This window comes from Coccomyxa subellipsoidea, assembly GCF_000258705.1.
Source record: "Coccomyxa subellipsoidea C-169, whole genome shotgun sequence".
Lineage (NCBI taxonomy): Eukaryota > Viridiplantae > Chlorophyta > Trebouxiophyceae > Coccomyxaceae > Coccomyxa > Coccomyxa subellipsoidea.
In genome coordinates, this window is record NW_005178030.1 from 477,455 (window position 1) to 498,202 (window position 20,748).

A 20,748-nucleotide genomic window follows, 5' to 3' on the forward strand; every position below is an offset into this window, starting at 1 on the left:
TACTCGAAATTGATGTTGACGTCAATATGCATTATGCCAAAAGTAACAGTATGCATTTAAAAAAATTCGTGCGCCCGAGGTGGGGCTCGAACCCACGACCACAAGGTTAAAAGCCTTGCGCTCTACCGACTGAGCTACCCGGGCCCAGTTGACCAAGTGGCATTTCCAGGCTTATATGGATCGCACAATCACACCCAAACACTGGAATATGCGTTTGCCACGCCAATAGCGAGCTCTGAGCAACAGGGCGCCCGACATTGCAAAAGACAGTCCCTTTTATCCAGCATACAACTTCAAGCATGCCCTGGCTGGTCCTGTAGGCCGCTATGCTTTCAAGTACACGGGCTAGCACATGCCGGTCGTGATCATATTCAAAGCGTTCAGCAAGGATTCAAGTTATGATTGTTGACAGGACCTCTCCGATTATTCATCAAAGGTTCTCCAGCCGACGCTCAATTGTTCGGTGATCTGGGGAACGTGCGTCGCTGTGCTTCTTCATAACCGTCGTAAACAGATCGGTCACCCACACCGCTCTGGTGCTCCCTTACCCCGGCGATCGGTATTTGTGGAGCGAAAAACCTGTCACTCGTCCTGTTCTGCCTCTTGTAGCAGATCCTGCAGCCCCTGCCTGCCCTGCGAACAGGCAAGCGGCACGCTCGTAAGATTCGATCGGGGCGTTTCTCAATGGCCACTGTGCATGATACCAATCGATTAGCCATAGAAAATTATCAAAGAACAAGCAAGAAAGCGGCAGCAGAATTGTACGTCCTTGAACGGCGGACACGGGTGGTTCCAGCACCACAAATAGATTGTTCGCTATCTCAGAGGCTCACCTGGCGCCTGCTGACGCGGCGGTGGCTCTTGATGTCCAGCAGCGCCTCACGCGTGCGCACACCCCCGGCCGCACTCTTGTACCGCACGCTGCCCTCGCGCCGCTTCTTGCTGGCCGAGCGCACCCGCGCCAGATCCTCTGCGGCTTTCACTGCAGCATGCATGCACCCGCTGTCGTCTGTATCAATGAGTCCATGTGCAGGAACGGGCAATTTTCTGTAAACGACCCTTTGCTGTGCTAAGTGACTCGCACCGTGGATGAACTGACCTAACGGATATCCTCTCTGCAAAACAGCTTGCCCACCACCCTTTGTGCCTCAAAGACAACATCCTGCGATTGGCTGCATTGCGGCATACATATCTGTAGGAAAAAGTGTAATCTCTCTCTCCCTCTCTCTCTCGCTGAGACTTCAGCTTTTCTGCACCAGAGGGATTTGCATTGATCTACTTCTGAGCAGACCTTGTTTGCCCTAAATCCTGTGTACCATGATCGTTAAAACGCAATTAAATTGCAGTTCCTGCAACGCCTCCCCATAGCTGTTGCTGTTGAGACCTGCTGAGAAATTTGGCGCACCTTCCTCGTGGAGTTCCACGTACAGCTCGTGGCGGCTCCAGTCCTCGCGCACCGCGCAGCCGGGCTCGATCAGATGCTGGCAATTTTTGAACGCGCAGCTGCACGGTCACACTTAAGCTGTTGAAAGTGTTGCTGCACATCGCCAACAGTCCACAGCCTGAATGCACTAGGCTATTTCCTCACATTTGCATCTGCATATGGCAGAAGGGCAGCCTGAGGGCATCAAAAATGGTACCCTTCCTACCCAAATCAGATGATGCACTGGCTGTCTTTAGCAGTACTTCGCTTGATCAAGGCAATTATTGGAGTTCCACCTCAATGAGCGAAAAGCTGCTCCAGGCAGCCAATACGTCACAGCGCCAACCACTTGGTATGGGACCACTTGCATAGGTCCCTTCATGCTTGTGCCATGAGTTCTACAAGATGCGATGAAAGTGCCATATGCACCTCTCGGCCCTTTCGCGCACTTCTGGGAAGCAGTCTGACAGCGAGGCAACATTGAGATCGTCAAGCGAGGGCTGGTTGAAGCCAGGCGAGTCCGCAAGCAGGCCCCCCGCCACCTGCATGCAGGAATAGGCAGCCATGAAGCACAAGCAAAATTTGTTATGTGCAGCATCGATAGGCTTGGCTCGCAAAAAAAATGGTTGGGTTGACAAGCACTCTAAACTGCAATGCTCGTCGTGCAGTAGCGCCGTAATCTACTTGTCAGGAAGCTGCACCGATCCCTTCCAGGAACCATACATGCGCTGGAACACTGTGTGTCACAGCAACAGTATGCCTGCATTTGTTGCATTTGGAGGATAAAGACAAGTATCTTGAATCTGCGACAAGCACTATGATGACAGATGAAAGACTGACCTCTAAGAGGGACACATGGCGGGTGGTATGTTTTCCGCGCCCCAGATTAGTAAGGTCCCCCACGGGTTGCAGCCCCAGCCGCTCCACCGCCGCCTGCATCCCCCGCCACTGCTCCACCGGCTCTACGACATTTTCCACCCTCTCATGCCCCCTGCTGCCCACTCCACTCCCTGCCCTGCCAGACTCAGCTTCCCTGCTGCTGCCCATCACCCCTGCTGTCTGTGCAGCATCCTCCTCTACGCTGACATCAGCGCTGCTGGCGGCTTCTGCGGAGCTGCCGTTGCCAGATATGGCAACCGCGCTGGAGCTGGCTTTGTTGCCTGAATTGGCAACATTGTCGAGAGTAGGTGTGCCAGAACTGGCCATGGCGGAGCTAGAGGAAGCTGCGTCGGCCTCCAGCTTGATGGCGTTGATGAGCGACGATTTGCCGACCCCCGAGGGCCCCGCCACAACGGATACGCGCCCCTTGAGCACCTCTGATAGCCTATCCAGGCCACGCCCGGTCGCCGCACTCACTGCGATCGCGTCATACCCCCAGCTCTCAATCTGCGCAGCACCAACAGAACATGTGACGAGTTCATACGGGCTTTTCCAAAGACCGTCTTGTAATTCTGGCTGGACTCAGAAAAAGTACATGCTGAATTGTTGTTATCATATCACAAATAAGACAGCTGCTGTATTTGCAAGCTTTGGAAGGCTGCAAGGCAGTTTGTCTCAATCGCGTGCCATGCATGGCCCAGGCACACCTCTGCCAAGGCTTGGCTGCACTCCTCGGAAGGCACGAGGTCTGCCTTGTTGAGCACCACGGTCGCTGGCAGATCCGCGGCCTCTGTGCTCACAAGGAACCTGCAAGCCCACAAATGCATGCAGCTGAAATAAGTATGTAGCTCCCTTCAGTGCCAACCAATGTGGCCAGCATTTTTAGAACGTTGCCACCACCGCTGCAAGAAGGATCAATCTGCCCCACACGTGGGGATAAGGAAAAAAGCAAGAGGAAAAGACATGGATGGCCCGACGGATGCTTTTGCCCTTTAACGGCTGTCAATGTCAATGACTGTGTTGCTTATGATATAAGTGTACTGCCTTTATTTACATGGCGCAGCCGTGTGGCAGGCGGATGGGGTGTGCCCACCTGGTGGCAGTGCGCAGGTCCAGAGGGGGGCGTTCCAGGGCAAACACCAGCAGCACCTGGTCAACGTTGGCCACTGCCGGGTCCTGCAGCTCGCTCCTCCGCGGCAGCACCTCATCCACCGTCCCTGGAGAAACCACCCACAGAATCCCTGTGAGCACTTCTGAGAACTCCTACAAGTCTGCCTCCGTCTGAGCTCACCAGGATCTGCAGTGTTCTGCTGGCACCATTGCCACCTTTGGCATTTTTGTTCAAGTTGCCCAAAACATTGCAATCATGCATGCCGTTTGTCCCGCCTCATCCTGAATACTCTGGCAGAATCCTCTCCTGGCAACTAGCCTTTTAAGCAGGACTGCGCGCAAGGTCAATGCAATGGCATCACATCACATGGCATGCACACACTTGATCACAGAAGTTTGTTCCCTAAGGTTCACTACCGTACTGTGCGCTCCAAACAAACAGGTAGGTTCTGTTCCTCTTAAGACAGGGACACATGACTCATGCGCACCCCGGCGGTCATCCCAGTCGATGCCAGCCACACGCACGCGGTCCCCCACGAGCACGCTCTGCTTGATCTTCTTCAGAATCCCCCGCACCGTGCACAGCAGCTCGGTCCTCTTTGGTCCCCCTTCCCCATCCGTGGGCTGTCTGCCCACAGCAGGATCACATGCTCGATTCTACGACTGTAGCAGCCTCTGACCGTAACTTCAAAGCCACCGCAGAGCACACCAGATGCTCAATATGTGGCTGAAGCAGCATGTGACCATTCACATCAAAGCTACACAATCTATCTCATTGGCCGGACATGGCCATGCTGTTTGACTGAAGGGTCAGTCATGCATGTGAGGATGATGGCAATCAGGTGAGCATTCCAAGGTGTGAAACAGCACTCACTTGGGATCGTCTGCTGGGTCCAACACCACGCTCACAAAATTCGCCTGGGCACTCATCACCTGCCAGAGACAGCAATGTGAATCACTTTTGTATGTGATGCATAAGTGAGCATGATTGTCGCAGAGGAATGTTATATCGTCAAATGACCAGACAATGTATATCGGATTATCCGTACCTGACCATACACCTGAGTAGGCCTGTCGTCAGCAGAGTCTGGTGTCTGTACTTGGCTTGCTGCTACTTGGGAAATGAGTCGCTGCTGAGCACCAGTTTGGGATGTTGATGGGATCCCAACATTTCTCAGCTGTAAATGGGCACTCTTGCACCGCAAAAGGCTGCGACACCAGGATCTGACCAGTACTGGGCGCACCAATGATAGTGGTCCCACAAAATGGGTGCACATTAGATGGTCCTGGAACATCTACCTGTACAAAAAAGCCTTAACCAAATAATCACAAGGCCAAGGAATGATCTGTACGGTCGAAATCGTCGTGGTGTGCTACTAAATCAGTCCTATGTGCCCATGAGTTCAAGGATCAGCACATATTTGCTTTGTCAATGGGCAAATTTGTGTTATGATGTGACTGGATCCTTTAATTGTTGGTTTCCTAAACATTTTAGGTGATGCAAGACAGAATGACATCGAAGAACCGTTCACATTCGGAAGCATGAGCGACTCCTTCCGGAAATGAACGCCTCGGCAGCCTTTCTTGGCTTCTTTTCTGTTCCGAATTGTCTGGGGCATCAGAGGAAAGACGCAACAAATCAGTAAGTAGATTAGAAGAAAGCCGAAATTGGCTGCTTTGACTCGTTACAGTGTTGAGCAAGCATTGCGGGCTGTTCTCGATCTAATGCACCACATGTCTCGTGCAGGGAAGAGTGCATTCACCTGCCCTATCGTAATATTCTAACAGCACAGGCTCTCTCCACCTTCATGGGAAGAGACATCAAATGCCTATCAGCAGCTTCCTGCAAAGAAGCAAGGTAAGTAGATGGTGACTGAATGCGTTTAGTTTCTTGGTTTCATACCTTGCACTGATCGCACGGAGACAAACACGCAGATCCATTCCTCAAAATCCGAAGTGTTGTGTTCTAAGCCGTGTTGTGTTTGCGCCGAAGACAATGAAACCATTGTCTTCGCCGCAAAATTCTTTGCTATGAGGATGCTGAAGAACAGCTGTTCTGCACAGTCCCTGCTTCAGAGGAGGGCGCTACTCACGCGCAGCGTGGACGAGCAGATGCAGGCGGCCAATGCTGGGGAGCCGCTCAGGAGGTGCCTGGGAAGCATTGATCTGCTGCTCCTGGGACTGGGGTCCATCCTGGGCGCTGGGGCATTCGTGCTGACTGGCGTTGCTGCACATGAACATGCTGGGTGCTCAGATGACCTCATCATAATTCGCATTGATGCTCTCCAGATCCATTTGCACCACCGCACCCAAAAATGACTCGATGGACCAGCATAGATGACTCTAAGGAGCTGATGTGCATGTCCAGGTGTCAGCGCTGCCCTAAGTCGCCAAGTGTAGTCTTAATGTTGCCCAAAACCATGATAAGACAAGGCAAAACACATCCTGAGGTGGGATTTTGTGCCCCTGTGCAGGCCTGCGGTGATGGTGAGCTATTTGATAGCGGCGCTGGCAGCGCTGCTGTCGGGGCTGGCCTATGCAGAGTTTGCAGTGGACCTGCCTGTCTCCGGGGGTGCCACCACCTGCATCTTGCTCACCTTCGGGGAGCTCGCCAGCTGGTGAGCCCCTCCTCATGAACCTCCTTTTTTCCATGCTCAGGACCTTCCATCTGACTCCCAACCACCCACAGAATTGTGCAGTACAATCCAAGGTATCCCATCATGCACTGGAATTTCCCTGGGGTACAGTGTACGCGTGTAGTGACAAGAGCGGAGTATCAGAGCGATAGTCTGGAGGCAAAGCTTGAGATTTTCAATGCTTGCTGTCAAATGCAGGATTGTGGCGTGCAACCTGATTCTGGAATACACTTTGAGCGTGGCGGTCTGCGCGCGAGCGGCCACTGCATATGGGGCGACACTTGTGGGGCTCTCACCGGAGGCCACCCTGATAAGCCTCGGCCCGTTCAAACTGGACATCTGCGCTGTTCTGCTGATTGCCGCGCTCGGCACATTGCTGGCGCTGGGCACTAAAGAGAGCGCCACATTCAATTCTGGTGCGCTTGCAGCCGTCTCGGATGTTTCTCTTTCTTGCTTGCTTGCATGGTCCTAGTGTCAAATCAATGATATCAAAAGCTTTCATTCCTTGTAAAGTGTAATTTTGTGGCTGTGCATGGGGTAGCAGAGGCAAGTGTCGCCATTTAATGTTTCTGCTTCTGCAAAGTTCACCAACGTGCACCCCCTTGATAAAAGGTTGCCGTTGGGTGACAATCCAATGAGTAGAATTAGCATGCAGGATAAGAATGTGTGTGTGTGTGGCGCAGTCGTGACGGGGATGAACGTGATTGCAATTATGTACGTGTTATTTGTGGGGGCGCCATTCACGCACGCCTCCAACCTGGTTCCCTTTGCGCCCTTCGGCGTGAGGGGAATATTCTCCGCGGCCAGCGTCGTCTTCTTTGCTTTCGTCGGCTTTGACTCTATGGCCACTGTTGCCGAGGAGGTACGCCTCAGCACCAGAAGCTGCCTGGCACTGCTCCAAGGGGAGTAGAAGAACTAGGAACAACCCTGCTCTCCTCTTTTCACTCTGCTTGCTGCTACAGAAACCTTTAAGAATGAAATGCGGTGGTGCTTACGGCAATTGCACGCCACATCAAGGGAGATTGGCCATGCATTGTCCATCGGGCAACCTTTGTCCAGACTTGCCACTTCATGCTCATGCAGACAAGTGAAATCTGAGCATGCATGCACTCCCCAAACACCCGTTTGTGAGAAACTGTCCGCCACAATTCTGACACCTCCGTGCCACACTTTTCCGGCGTCTTTAAAACTCTGTAGTGAGGATTATTGCATGCATGCTCAGGTGGAGGACCCGGAGACAGCGCTGCCGGTGGGGATAGTGGGCGCAGTGGTGATCTCGGCAGCCCTGTACGTGGCTCTGAGCGCAGTCATCTGCGCAATGGTGCCGTACGGGGACATCCAGGTACCTCAGCTGACCAACTGCATGTGTCTTACTGTCAGATGTATTTGCTGCTGCGCTCTCTCTGCGCTAGCCAGGTCAGAGGCATGGTCAGATCTGGTGTATGCTTCAGAGATCCTTCGCTTGTTTCTGTGCACTGGCTGGGTCACCGGTATGTGCAGATAAGGTATATATTTCATATATAAACGTGTTTGCCTGCAGGCTGGTGCCCCGTTCTCCCAGGCGTTCCTGTCCCTACTGTCGCCCGCCGACGGCCGCATGCGAGCCGCACTGCTCCGCACCTCGGCCCGCTTTGTCTCATTTGGCGCCGTCACAGGTGTGCCACTCCATCTCCTGAAAGTACCACTCCTTTTGTCAGTGCATCCGTACCAATCTCCAATTTTGGGAGGCACCCTACTGGCACAGGGCATTTGTGTTCAACATGGCTGACAAACTTAACAGCAGGCTTGCAAAGCAAAGAAGTTAATTTTGCCGAAGGTAATGTGGATCAAGGTTTGTTTCTGGTTATTTCTAGGGACAGTGTGAAGGTGACAATTAACTTGGGAATAAGCAAGACATCCGTATTCACTGTTGTGCCCAATGCATTTCGTAAGAGTATGAATCTCTGAGTGGCTGCTGAGGTGTGTGACCGTGCCTGATCAGGCATAGTGACGTCAGCGCTGGTGTCGCTGATGGGCCAGGCGCGCATTTATGTCACCCTTGGCAGGGAACGCCTGCTGCCGCCTTGGCTCGCACAGATCAATGCGGCGCGCAAAACCCCCGTCAATGCAACCCTGCTCACATCAGTCTCTTCAGGTGCAGCACTCCTCACTAGCGAATTCTGTTACCTTCGGCGAAATTGAATTCTCACATGCGCGCCTTTACAGATGCAAACAATGAAATGTGTGTGAGCTACTCCTGCACGGATTATGGTCTTGCAAGGAAACTTTGATATGCACTCACGGGAGCAGGCAGCAACATGCAAATCTAGGATTGCCTGGCTGGGGTGTTTCCATGCGGTTATGGATAGAAACAAAGCGTCCAATCTAAGGTTGTTGCGAACAGGAATGCCTGGGCGACTTTGAGAAGTGTATTAGCATGCTGGCACAGCTGCCAGGTCTGTTTTGCCTACCTCGGGGCAGTATGATTGAGGAATAATCATAAAGTGGCACTGCTGCATCTGCATTCAGGGGTTTGCACTGGTGCCATCAGATCAGCTGAAGCCTGATCAGTACTCTTCTCTTATTTATTTCAAATTTGGAAAATGCATGCACGACAGGTCTGCTGGCGGTGCTCGTGGATCTGGAGGTCCTAGCGGAGCTGGTGTCCATCGGCACGCTGTTTGCATTCTTCGCGGTGTCGGCCGGCCTCATTTGGCGCCGCTACACCGGCTCCGGCCAGTCGCCTGAGAACGCGCCGGAGACTGGCAAGAGACTGGGCGCTGTAGTGGCGCTGTCACTGGGTTAGTAATCCCTTACAAATCTCTCTCCCGGGTACATGCACTGAAAATATTTTCATTGCCTCCTGTCCTACCCAATACTGCGAAGCTTGATGTCAAATGCCACTCACCAGATGTTTACAGGACGGAAGCCCATGGGAAGCCAGCAGCAGACGTGATCACGCTGTAGTCAGACGTGCAAAAGGCGGGGTTGGGAGATTCTTGAAGGACCACGAATCTGCAGCAGCAGCTGAAACAGAGTGCAGGGCACGTTTGCAGCTGGGAAGAAACCATGGAAGGCAGAGCAGCGTTCCTTTCATCTCGCTCTTACGCATGGCCAGGCGCATCGTGAGGGGTCATTGATGGTCCCGACTGCCGAGTGCAGGGCTGAGCATCTCCTACATCGCGGGCGGCCCGGAGTGGCTGGTGGCAGTGGCCGCGCTGTTCTGGCTGTCGGCCGTGCTGTGGCTGTCCCACCTGCCCACGCTGTACATGCCCACCAAGTTCAAGATGCCCGGCGCCCCTTTCACCACCTCCCTCGCCATTCTCGCCAACCTGCACCTCATCTGTGCGTCTTTTCACCTGTCTTGGTGCAACACCTGCATGCTGATGTGTGGCAACAACGAACGGCTTGCTGAGGAACATTGAGAAAGTTTGCATGCGTTAGTGACCTGTTTTGGAGCCAGTGTCTTCCCAGATAATGACATGTCTGTTTGGAGCCTTTGTCAGCAGCTCTGTCCATATTATGGAAGGGGATTGAGGTGGAGGGGGACTGAAAATAAATTTGTCCTGATTGTCTCCAGGCAGCATGAGCTGGCAGGCGTACATCCGCTTTGGCGTATGGATGCTGCTGAGCCTTGCGGTGTACTGCCTCTACAGCGTGCACAGAGCGGACGGCTCCTATGAGACCCTGGAAGGCCAGGAAGAGCAGTAAGAAGTTCTTGAATTCCTTTTCTTTGCTGCACTCATTGCTAAATTTATGTGTTTGGTGCTACTTTGCACTGCAAGTGTCAGGCCACAACAGACGCTCGTGCAAGGAAGTGCATTTGGAGCACCTCCTACAGAGGCTTGCAGTCGCTTGCTCTGTCCAGTGCTTGCTTGTGAGTTGATACTGCGCGTGAGTGGTTGGGTGTAGGGCAAGGCAGATTGCCGAATGGTCTAATGTGAGGGGTTTGCATGCGCAGGGAAGGGCAACGGGAAGAAGAGGAGGGCGAGGGAAATGAGGGCAGGGGTTTGTTGGAATTGGGCGCCCTGCAGAACAGCTCGCACCTGCCGACACTGCAGCCGGAGCCTGCCAGCTTGCTTGGAGCGCTTGGCACATCATCGCAGCAAAGTGTGCCGTTGAATGGGGTATGCAAACAGTCTCTTAAGAATATGCACAGGGCACTTTGTTTCCTTTCTGGTACACCAGTTCCAAGCAGTTTTTGTTGTGCGGAACTGGTTGTGCATTGATCCAATTGCACTCTGCAATTGCTGACATGTACTGTGTGGGCCTGCAGGCTGCAGGCAATATTTCGGGGAGCTCAGGCACTGCAAGGGATGCTCCAATGCCCTCTGCGAGCTCTGCTGCTGGGCGAGGGAGACCAGATGCACCCAGCAGCTCACAAGCCGCTGAGTCACAGGGCCTGATGAGCAGTGCAAAGGGAGCAAATGCAGACTTCTGGGAAGATAATGATGTCAGCGCTCACAATAAAAATAGCTGGCAGTAGTACAACAGCTCAATCCAATACACAGAATGAGGGGAGGTCACAGCCTGACATCAGGCAATACTGAAGTATCATAGACGGACATTGAAGTCAGAATGTTTATGTCAAGCTCGTTCTAGAATTGTTCTTTGGGTTTCCACACCCAACAGTTAGCACAGAGTAAATTATATCAATAGAAAGGGCAGGATTGCGTTCGACGGGTGGTTCATTCATTCCAATAATGTAGTAAGAAACCGGACTGCATCAAAGGCTGGTCACAACACGCCCTTTCAGTGCCTGTCAGCTCCAAAGAACAACTGCTCCAATCGAGTGCCATTACGGATCCGCTCTCCAATATTTTCATGCTGTGATGGTTCAGCTATGGGCCGTGCTGAGCTGCAACGACGTCAGGCCGCTGACATCACGTTGCTGACTTCACAAGGGCGCTGACATCACAAGGGCGCGTAGATGGTGACATTGCCGAAGCTGTGGGAGCCCCCCTCGCTGAAGGCGCCGGTGATGGCCAGCACAGGGTACTTGGGGTTCCAGGCCAGCGACTCTATCATCCTGGGTGGCTTGCTCAGCGGTACCATCCAAGGCTTCCTGCCTGCGGTATTACACACCAAAGTCAGCCCTCCAAAGAATCTGTTCTACGCTGCTGCGATGTGACAGGCATAGGTTGCACAAGACACATGTTTATCCCAAGTCATGCGCAGGTGACATGCGCAGAACTGGCCTGCTATCTCAATATTCAAGCAGGACCCGGCAGTTTTGATAGGCAACACACGTGGCAGGGCTCGACAGACATGTAATGAGAAGCAGGGCTGGTTACTACTAGCTTCATGCGCATACTGTGACCTCAGTTCTGGTCATGTTCTGCTTTACGATATAAAGTGCATACCTTCTTGGAGGGCTTCAATGACCACCATGTCCTGCTCGCCGGCATAGGCCAGGTACTGCGAGTCATGGCTGATGCTCAGGGTCTTTATCTCCCCGTCCATCTGGGTGCAGGTGCGAATACAGGACAACGTTTCCAGGTCCCATACTGCTGCGATCGCATCTGCGCCGCCGGACGCCAAATATCTGCACATGGACAAATCTTCAATCAGAGGATGCTCAATACGCAATTCAATAATCAAGTATGATTTTACCCTCAAGGGAGCCCGCTTTGAATAAGTGTCCTCAGTCAGCCGATATCCTGAGGCTGCTTGTGAACAGAGTGACAGAACAAAGAATGCAAGACCTAAGCGCCAGACTAGGAGGATGCGCCCCCTTGGATGCATAAGGAACAAGGCCAAGCAAGCGGATTGGCCAGAAGAAAATCAGGATCAGCACACAAAATACCCTGATGCGATCAAACACCAAGCACACCTGTCTCGGCTGTCGAGCGTGATTGTGAGGACGGTGCCTGTGTGACCATTCAGCGACGAAAGCTTCTCATGATCTGGTAGTTTGTACATCTGCACAGGCCATGCACAAGTCTTCAGTCACACCTACAGCACTTGCGCCATGCAACACTCCCCACAACACTGCAAAGAGCTTTGCCAGACACTCATGATTCGATTAGCACCCACTTCCGGCCATCCTTTATGTGGTGACGGGGGTCGAGGTCAAATCGCATCTGCAGACACAGCGGGATCAGCATTCTGTGGAGGGTATCTTCACCTCTACTCCTGAGTCAGTCGCCTGCAGAAACAGCTTGCCGTCCTGCGTAAAGGCCAGCTCATTCACCTGCACAAGGCAGAGCGTTCCTCTGTTGACCCTTGAATTGACTTCGCGACGCCGACCGGGCGGTGTGACTTCCAGCATGCATGCATGCTGAGGACAGCACAATTTAAGATCAGCCTCTGACCGCTGCATGCGCGACCTCTGTGGTATGTGCAGAGGCGCACAAAGTCATCCTTGGCAGTGAAAACATGCAATGTAGACGGGGACTAGGAAGCAGCTCACCAGCTGGTTGTTCTTCACGCTCTTGAGCACTTTGTTGCGGCGAAGGTCTATGAAGGAGACCGTGTTGTTCTCAGCGCCGGTGGCCATGAGATTTGGATCGTGTGGGCTCCATGCTAAATACAGATTCTTTCCGGGGGTGGAAATCTGTGTTGCGCTCTTGCCCGAGCGCGTGTCGTATATTCTGCTCACCCCACAATGCACCTCATCTTGATAACTCTATGTGAAGCATTGCCAGCTTTCTCCTTCACCAATTCTCATACATCAAGGCTGTCTGCATCTTCTCTGTGCGTTTGGTGCGACCCTTGGTGGATGACTATGGTATGATCATGTCACATGATGTGCTGCAAACACGTTGTGCTGCAAAATTCTTGCACACCTGATAACCTTCTCATACGCCGCTGCGGCAAAGCTGTCTGGGCTTGAGGGGTGCCACAACAGGCACACAAGCCTCTCCGACAGCTTGAACTCCATCTCATGCTTCTCAGACTTGTCCTGCAGCGCCAAGCAAGAGGTCTCAGCTCATGACGTTGAGCTTAGAAGATTCCACCGGGACATGGGGTGGGAATGTACGCTGAGGATGAGGCTTGATCTGAGAAGGGGTGCTCACTCTGTGTCGAGAGTCAATATTCCAAACTCGCACTGTCTGGTCATTGGATCCTGTTGCAAGCCGCTTGCCATTGCAGCTCCAATCTAGACAGTACACCTGCGCCAACACAATGACGCTGGGAGTTCTATGAAGCACCACACCAAGCTGAGCAAGTGTCTAGCACAGTGCAGGAAGACAATAGACTTCATTATAGAATGCAATTAAAAGGGCTGGAAAATGCCAAACTCCCACCTTCTTTTTGTGAGCAACCACGTCCTTGGCCACATGCCTTGCAAAAGGATGATCGATAGCCATTCTTGATCTGTCTAAGGAGCAGCTCTGTGGGGAAGTGGGATCGAAACTTCCTCCTGGTTTGGCTTCAAAGCTTTCCTTCAGCTTTGCTGGATCCTCATGATTTTTTTGTTTGCAAGTGAGCAAGTTCAGCTCACAAAGGAAGTCCCCAAGCGCTTACAATGAACCATGGCACGGTGATGGCGACCAGAACGAAGAGAGTTGAGGACCTGCTATCTAATTCATCTCACGGTGTCACCCATTACAAATCAAAAGTTGAGCAGTGAACTTGTGGGCAGATCCTTCTGAACATATCTATCAAACATTTCGTTGAATAGGCATATCGATTTGTTGCCTGCCTACTGAAGCTTCCACTCTTGACTGTGCTCTACTATGGCTGCATCCACAGGTGATTAGCACAGTTTACCAGACAAAGGACTCTGCAAGTCAAGCTGATCAAATAAATTGTGCTGTGCTACCGGCACTCTTACTTCCATCCACTTCCTGCGACTCCATTGCTTGCTATTGCATTCATCGCACAGGACATTGCCAGCATCTAACTTTCTAAGAGGGATGTCTTGTAAGTCAGGCTTTGTTTGCACATGACATGCTCAAGGCCTGGAGGCGTTTAAAAAATTACGTCAAGTACGATCTGAAGGAGATCATTGCTCCTTCCTCGCTCCCATATCCTCCAGGAGAAGAACCGGCTCAGGCTACATGGAAGGATTTCTTCCAGGTAATCATTATAAAAATTGCAGTTCCTTCTGCAGACTCCGGTGACATTGGTCAAGCAAGCCTTCTATGCTCACACAGTCAATGCATGCTCCTTTTATCAGGATGAGTAATGGTGATGCAGACATTGCGCCTGGCCACAAGGGATTACATGGACACATGGAAGCCCGAAAAGCAAGAGCCAGCCCAGGAACTTGAGGAGCAGAGCGAGCATCAGGAGGCCCCGCTCTCTGAGGAGCTTGGTGTGTTCCCACAACCTGCCTTCCTTTGTATCTCTCACGATCTTTTCGTTTGCAACCTACTGTACTTGCAGGCCCATGCACAAGATATCGTTAGCTGCAGATATTTTATGTTCTGCAACATTCAGCCAGGTGAGCTTGCTGGACCCCTTCATGCCGCCAGCAACGCAATGTGGGAAGGACGAATGAAAACATTAAGGCAGTGCAAGCGCCAGGGAGTAAGGAGGAAGAGCTGACTTGCCGTGTAAGCGCAAATTGCACACATGCATCTGCTTAATGATGCATGTGTGCAATCTGTGATCTCAGAATAAGTGCACTGGTGGATGCAGTCGGGGTTGCACGCAGCGGCGCAGAGAGCGTGAAGCCGATCCTGCAGCAGCTCTACCGCACGCGCGCGGCCGCCTACCAGGAAGCTGTCAGCAGCTTCGTGCAGGGCTACCGCGAGGGCTTTGCCGGCCTGCCGGACAGCGATGATGTGGCGGATGAGTCACCGAAGGGATCGCCATCGGACGCAAGCAGAGCGCCGCCTGCCGACTCCCAAGGTCGGGGCCAAGGCAGTGCAGCAGAACCGGAAGCAAGTGCAGAGAGGGAGCCACTGCATGAGAAGGGTAGCACGCATGACGACGGTGGGAATTCAGCAGACCTCAAGCCATTAAGAGCAGAGGACAGCTTGGATGAAAAAGCGGCGGGCAAGATTTTACGTCCATCCACTGCAGCAAATGATGGCGAGAGTAGGTTGAGACATGGCACATCGGGCATGCACGATTGAGGGTGGCACTGTAGGAGAAAAGAAAGTGACCAAAAGAGACTGGTGAGGTGACAGAACGCCCTGAGGAACCAATATGTCTGTGCTCCAGATGGAGATACAAAGTGTTGGGTGCTCTGACCCTTGTACACTATATATATCGGAGACGCATGCCAGCCAGTGGCGGTTGACTTCAGTAGCAAAGAGCGTGCTAAATTAAAGAAGTGAAGGACTCCATCTATCTTTGATCAAGGTCTTGTTCAATTCACAGCTGTAATACCATGTGTGACGTAGTATTCAAAAAAAAGTGTTTAAAAATAAGAGCTCTTGTCTCGGGATGGCTGCGTGCACTCCTGGCTCTAGCATGTGATCTAGACCATGATGTCGGAGTGTGGTGTTTCTTGTCACACCGTGGCCCGTAGGGTGGCCCCCTAAGAAGCCCCCGCAGTGACTGCATGCCCACTGGGCTTGCACAACGCGCATGCTAGACACTCGGTCCTCGAAGCATTTATTCATCATAACTGCAGAAGCGACTCTGGTGACTCTGCCAAGAAATAAGGCACACCAGGCCAGAGGGCAAACTCAGCATCGTGACGCAGTGCCCAGCAAAATGTCCTGGGTAAAATGCCTTCCTGTCGGGTCCTCCCTGAGCTGCACGTGGCTTTCTTATGCCAGGTGCCGTTCCAGCTGCCCTTCGCGTCAACCGATCCAGTGGGTTGATTGGTTTCTGCTGGTCATTCCTACGCCGACGTTTGCGTAAATTTATCATTTTCAGGCGGTAGTTGAAGAGTACGAACCTTGATCTGCTATATAGGACTCCGACGCGAGCCACAGTTGAAGGACGCTGCGACAGCTGGGCAGAGGGTCCACTATGCTGATGCGCGGAGGCCTCGTGCTGGCGCTTGCGCTGCTGGTTGTGCAGGCCGAGTGCAGTCACTGGGCTGCTCAGAGGACTATCCTCCAGACCAATAACAACAATAACAATAATGGAGGTTAGTTCCGCAGTCGATGGGTGGCATGCGCAGTACCCAAACGTGTCAAGCTAGGGCTTCTTAGGCCCGGCAATTCCCGATATTTTTGAATCTTGCATATATATTCTTCATCGGCTACCTCATGCCTTGACACCGCACCCGAATGTGGGACACTTTCGTTCCGGAGCGCATGCAGGGGTGTGACAATTATAGCGGACCTTTTGGCCTCTGATGTGTGCTTTGTGACATGATGTCCTCAAATTTCACTATTCCGTCTTATTATTTGATAATATCGCTGAAGCCTAGTTGCGAGTGTCACGTCAGGAAGGCTGTCACTGAGCTATCTCGAACAGCTTATCCTGAACACTTCCTTGATTTGCCTCGTCGCTTGTGCAGGAGGCACAATCACGAATAACAACAACAATGGCGGAGGTGGCGCGACCAACAACAATAACAACAATGGAGGTGATAGCCTGCTGGGCAGCTTCCATCGCTTCCATCTGCAGATCAAACGAGCTTGTGTAAATGAAGTGCTCATCAGTTGACGAAGTTGTACTTAAATAATATGTCTTTGCTGCAGGATCAGCGACAAACAACAACTACAACAGCTATGTGGCGCCTGCAACTCCAGTCCCCACACCTAGCCCCACACCTAGCCCTCCCCCTTTCTGCCTGACCCCTCAGGTAAGACAAGGAGCTTTATGACTGCTTGGCAGCTACTCTCCCTGTCCTGCGCTTGCAATTCTTGAATCGCATGGTGCTTGAGTGTGACTGAGCAGTGTCTCAGCGAGCAGAATGCGTGGGTGGAGACTTTTGAGCAGGCTGCCAGGCAATTCAGGAAGTTGTCTGCTTTGTTGTCCTTTCATCATGTTCCCGCTGCATGTACCCTTGGCATTGCTGTTGGATGCTCTGCAACAAGAGGCAAGAGTGTGCGGCTGACTTGAACATGTCTGACATTGATGGATATTTTTTGCTGGGTGCAGAATGCGCTGAATGACCAGTGCAGCTGCTACTGCCCCTGCCCCTCTCCGCCGCCCCCGGCCTCGCCCCCGCCGCCGCCGCCGTATTACTCACCCACTCCCACTGGTGATTATCCCCTGCACAATATTTCCCCTAACAGTCTGGCGGCTCTTATTGGAGCATGGCTCAGTTTCACTGGGAACTTGCTCATTTGGATACTTTTGCAAGTGCAAATCTGCTGACCACCATTTCTAAGCCCCGGAATTGCCTCCAAGGCCGTCACAAGATGGCTTTGAAAAGGGCAAGTGCCCATAGCGTCTGGCAAAGGTGTGAGAGTGTTCAAAAGATGAGTGTCCAATCTGACTGTGGTGCCATTGTCGCACAGGTGGCATTGTGAACAACAACAACAATGGCGGCGGTGAGTTCACAAGCCTTTCATGGCAAAGTGCACCTGTTTTCTGGCCTCTTTGTAAAGTCTATCTACCAAAGGATGTTTTACAGAAATTGCTGGGGGAATTTTTTGGCTGACACAGGGGTTGCTGCTATCAGGTGGCAACAACAACAACAACAACAATAACGCTGGAGGCGGTACAATCACAAACAACAACAACAATGGCAAGTAGAGGGTTGCTGCTTAAACAGGTGCGCAACCCCACCCATTCTGAACCCCTGCTGTTGACATCAGTCCTGCTGCATCAGATGTGCAATGCTGTAATGCAGATTTTTTTTTATCCGCGCAACCACAGCTTTCAATATATATGTGGTTGAGGATGTTGACCTTGTGAAATTATGCTTCGTGGTTGTGCTCTGACTGAAGCTTTCATTTGAATTTGGCAGGGGTATCTTTTTCAGCATGTGGATGAGGAAGGCTTCACGTCTCACAAGATGACGTGCACCTTATGAAGGGAATTTGCAGGGGAGTCTCAATGGCCTGTCAAATTTTGTTCTTGCTCTGTGCAGGCTATTAGTGCTGACATACTTTTGACCTTGGACGTCCTATTAGAGAGTTCTCCCGCAGTTTACTCTAGATAGTGCATGCAATGCATCCAATGGATTTTGCTCAAGACATGCTTAATTGCTCTTAGATTGCAATTTGATGATCTTCCTGCTTGGACACTGTCATCTGTGCGCAAATTGAGTGCAAAGACGACGCTGCCTTTTGGTGTGAGTTGGTCTTGCAAGGCCTCAAGACGGAAACACTGTGCTCGCTTTGATGGAAGTGCATCTGGGCCCAAGTACCTGCTCTTCCTGTGCTGAGATTTTGTTATATACATATTGCAGCAGATCAAGATGGAGGCTGCAGTGCAAAGAAACAGAAATGATGCTAGCTAGTCAACTCTAAGCATTCACTTAATCCGTCATCCATGCATGATGCATGCAAATGTTGCTCCTCGTGTTGCCTCATTAATGTTTGACTGAGATCTGACTTCTGAAATCAATTGAAGGTTTGGAAGGGCCTTATGAGCTTCGTAGCAACAGCTGGCAGACGCTCACGACATTACAATCTTGGGTTCATGCATCATTTGAACAACCAACATGCTACATGGCTTGAAATCGAAAGCTTGCAATGATAACAAAATTTGCTGTCTGATCACAGTCAGAAGGCTGTGACTGGCACAAGATGAGCTGATGCTGTCGCCTGACACATGAACACTTCATAAGCTTCCAAACAGTCTTTTCAAAAAGCCCAGCAAAATGTACCCACACAGTATTTCACAGAGCGCTCAGGCCTCCGTGCTCAACAAACCAACAGTGCTTGATGTTTCCTCTCCTCATCTCATTAGAACCCCAGCTCAGAGCAGTGACAACGTGCAGCATCCTCACCATCAAAACTTGAGTCTGTTCCATTCCATTGAAAGGGCACGTCTTGCCCAATTACTGCCCTGCACCCAGCCAGCACAATTATGCAGAACTTTCACACACTTGGTGATGGTGGGCTACCGTCACTTCCAGCTTGCACAACATGCCTTTGATGACAGCCACCTCCAAAGCATGCAACCAGTAACCAGGAACTGTGATCAGAGCATGCTAGCGCAACCCGCAGCACTCAGGCAATGCCTCCTCTAAGCTGCTTGAAACTGTGCCACCAAACCCAGCCCTATCGAACTCAGGTCACGGAAACCTCCGCGGCGCCGGTTTATATTCAAAATCCAAACAACTTGGTTTAGCCATTGTTGTTGGTGATGGTGTTGCTGCCGGGGGAGTTGCAGGTGTTCTGGTTGTTGCGAGTGATGCCGGGGCCGTTGGCAGGCTCATATGTGTACTCCACGCGCGTGCCAGTCTGACAGTCAGCAATCGTAGTAATGGTGTTGTACGTCCCGGCCGGCGGCGGCTGCGGCTGGGTCGCCCCTGCAGACCAGTCGCCTCATATCTGAGTCCCTTCATTACTGTCTTTGTCATATGATGTGGTGCAAGTCAATGCTTCCCTCCAATACCAGCTCGGCTTGGAGAGCAAGGGATTGAACTTCATTGTGTTGGTGACCCGACCCAGAGAATTCAGGCAAGAAACAAAATAAACAGAGCTGAGAGGCTTGCGGTCGCCAGAAGGCAAGCTGCTACAGGCTTGGAATACCACTAAGTGCCCTTTCCCATGCGCTGATGACACCCACAAGAGGCAACATCAAGAATGGCAGATGCTGTGGCCTACTGCTGCAAGGAAACCTGCAGCGCTTTGCCTGCAAAGGATGATACCAAGGATGCATACCTGTGGAAGTGGCAACTGGCCCATTGTTGTTGTTGTTGACGGTGCCTGCCTGCGGGCCATTCATATTGTTGTTTGTGACGCCGCCTGTCTGCTGGGCCGGCACAGCCGGAGTGAAGCCCACCAGGTTGGGGTTGCTTGCTGCACAAGGGCACACCAAGACTTTTAGTCGCCAGAATCAAATTTTTACTAGTACAGGATCATGCTTATGACCCGAGGTGAAGGACCAGACACCAGCGACCACCTGACAGCAACTCTTTCAAATAAAGAAGGAAGGCTTCTGACCCAAGTTCAAAGACCAGACACTGGCAAACTCCCGGACATTGGCATTTATGCAGTATACGAGGACCTGAACGATCAAGCAACAGCTTTGTGCGTCGCATTGCCTTGGCGAGAGGCTGCCGACACGTAAGGTCCAAGGAGGTGCTGCAAAAAATTGCATTGTCAGTGCATGACATGCACTTGCAAAGCAGCCCCTTCTCCTATCGACCGGCATTCGCTCTGCCTTGATGTCTGCATTCCTCTTCCTCTTAAACAGAGAGAACCACAAAGGACTTCGCGGAAGCTCACCAGCGGCGCCGCCGTTCATGTTGTTGTTGGTGATGGTGGAAGGAGCTCCCATGGCCGGGTCGGCCGCCGCGCCGGCGGCCGCGGCCGACGGCGCAAGCGCGGCGTCGGCCATCGGCCCGGGCGCGGGCGCGAACGCCACGAGAGAGCCTACCACCGGCTGCCGCCGCGCAGCCGCATCGGCGAGGCCGTTGTTGTTAGTAATGGTTCCCCCAGAGTTCATGTTGTTGTTAGTCAACGTGCCGCCGCCGCCGGCATTGTTGTTGTTGTTTGTCGTGGTCATGGCATTGGACAGCGTGTTGGCGCTGCCTCCATTGCAGTTGTTGTTGTTGTTGCGCGAGATGCCGGGGCCGTTGGCAGGAATGTACTCGTAGTTGACTGTCTGGTGGCCAGCGCAGTCCGTGGTGGTGGTGATCGTGTTGTAGGTGCCTGGTGCTTGTCCTGGAGCCCGCAGGCACACGTAAGTCAGAGGCTGTCCCACAAAGCCATTCACTCCCATGAACACTAATTGCAGCTG

General features: G+C 52.2%; 5 protein-coding genes and 1 non-coding gene across 6 annotated transcripts; 2 read left to right on the top strand and 4 right to left on the bottom strand.

Annotated features, from left to right (window-relative positions):
* Positions 1-71: 71 nt before the first annotated feature.
* On the bottom strand, positions 72-144 carry COCSUDRAFT_t49. The gene has a single exon. It is a non-coding gene; the product is annotated as a tRNA-Lys (tRNA).
* Positions 145-821: 677 nt separating this feature from the next.
* On the bottom strand, positions 822-4,006 carry COCSUDRAFT_17957 (GTPase EngC; the record flags this gene model as incomplete). The annotated part of the gene is made up of 8 exons (XM_005645550.1): positions 822-982; positions 1,406-1,503; positions 1,853-1,965; positions 2,264-2,371; positions 2,597-2,809; positions 3,010-3,109; positions 3,396-3,519; positions 3,901-4,006. Coding segments are annotated over 8 exons (1,023 nt in total), but the record flags the coding sequence as incomplete, so codon positions are not given.
* Positions 4,007-5,449: 1,443 nt separating this feature from the next.
* COCSUDRAFT_17865 (amino acid transporter) lies at positions 5,450-9,738 on the top strand (the record flags this gene model as incomplete). The annotated part of the gene is made up of 10 exons (XM_005645551.1): positions 5,450-5,658; positions 5,887-6,030; positions 6,247-6,464; positions 6,732-6,910; positions 7,271-7,415; positions 7,653-7,703; positions 8,030-8,182; positions 8,646-8,828; positions 9,190-9,372; positions 9,608-9,738. 10 exons carry the CDS (start codon positions 5,450-5,452, stop codon positions 9,736-9,738), a joined length of 1,596 nt encoding a protein of 531 aa, XP_005645608.1.
* Positions 9,739-10,515: 777 nt separating this feature from the next.
* Positions 10,516-13,340, bottom strand: COCSUDRAFT_48257 (WD40 repeat-like protein; the record flags this gene model as incomplete). The annotated part of the gene is made up of 8 exons (XM_005645552.1): positions 10,516-11,096; positions 11,391-11,572; positions 11,861-11,949; positions 12,155-12,220; positions 12,440-12,620; positions 12,816-12,931; positions 13,080-13,142; positions 13,278-13,340. 8 exons carry the CDS (start codon positions 13,338-13,340, stop codon positions 10,942-10,944), a joined length of 915 nt encoding a protein of 304 aa, XP_005645609.1. The 3' UTR covers positions 10,516-10,941.
* Positions 13,341-14,160: 820 nt separating this feature from the next.
* On the top strand, positions 14,161-18,414 carry COCSUDRAFT_48258 (hypothetical protein; the record flags this gene model as incomplete). The annotated part of the gene is made up of 8 exons (XM_005645553.1): positions 14,161-14,290; positions 14,617-14,829; positions 16,400-16,468; positions 16,584-16,687; positions 16,987-17,089; positions 17,349-17,381; positions 17,513-17,605; positions 17,801-18,414. 7 exons carry the CDS (start codon positions 14,161-14,163, stop codon positions 17,584-17,586), a joined length of 726 nt encoding a protein of 241 aa, XP_005645610.1. The 3' UTR covers positions 17,587-17,605; positions 17,801-18,414.
* A 30-nt stretch (positions 18,415-18,444) lies between these two features.
* COCSUDRAFT_67059 (hypothetical protein) lies at positions 18,445-20,730 on the bottom strand (the record flags this gene model as incomplete). Its single annotated transcript, XM_005645554.1, has 3 exons — positions 18,445-19,312; positions 19,668-19,805; positions 20,235-20,730. 3 exons carry the CDS (start codon positions 20,728-20,730, stop codon positions 19,128-19,130), a joined length of 819 nt encoding a protein of 272 aa, XP_005645611.1. The 3' UTR covers positions 18,445-19,127.
* Between the last annotated feature and the right edge of the window lie 18 nt (positions 20,731-20,748).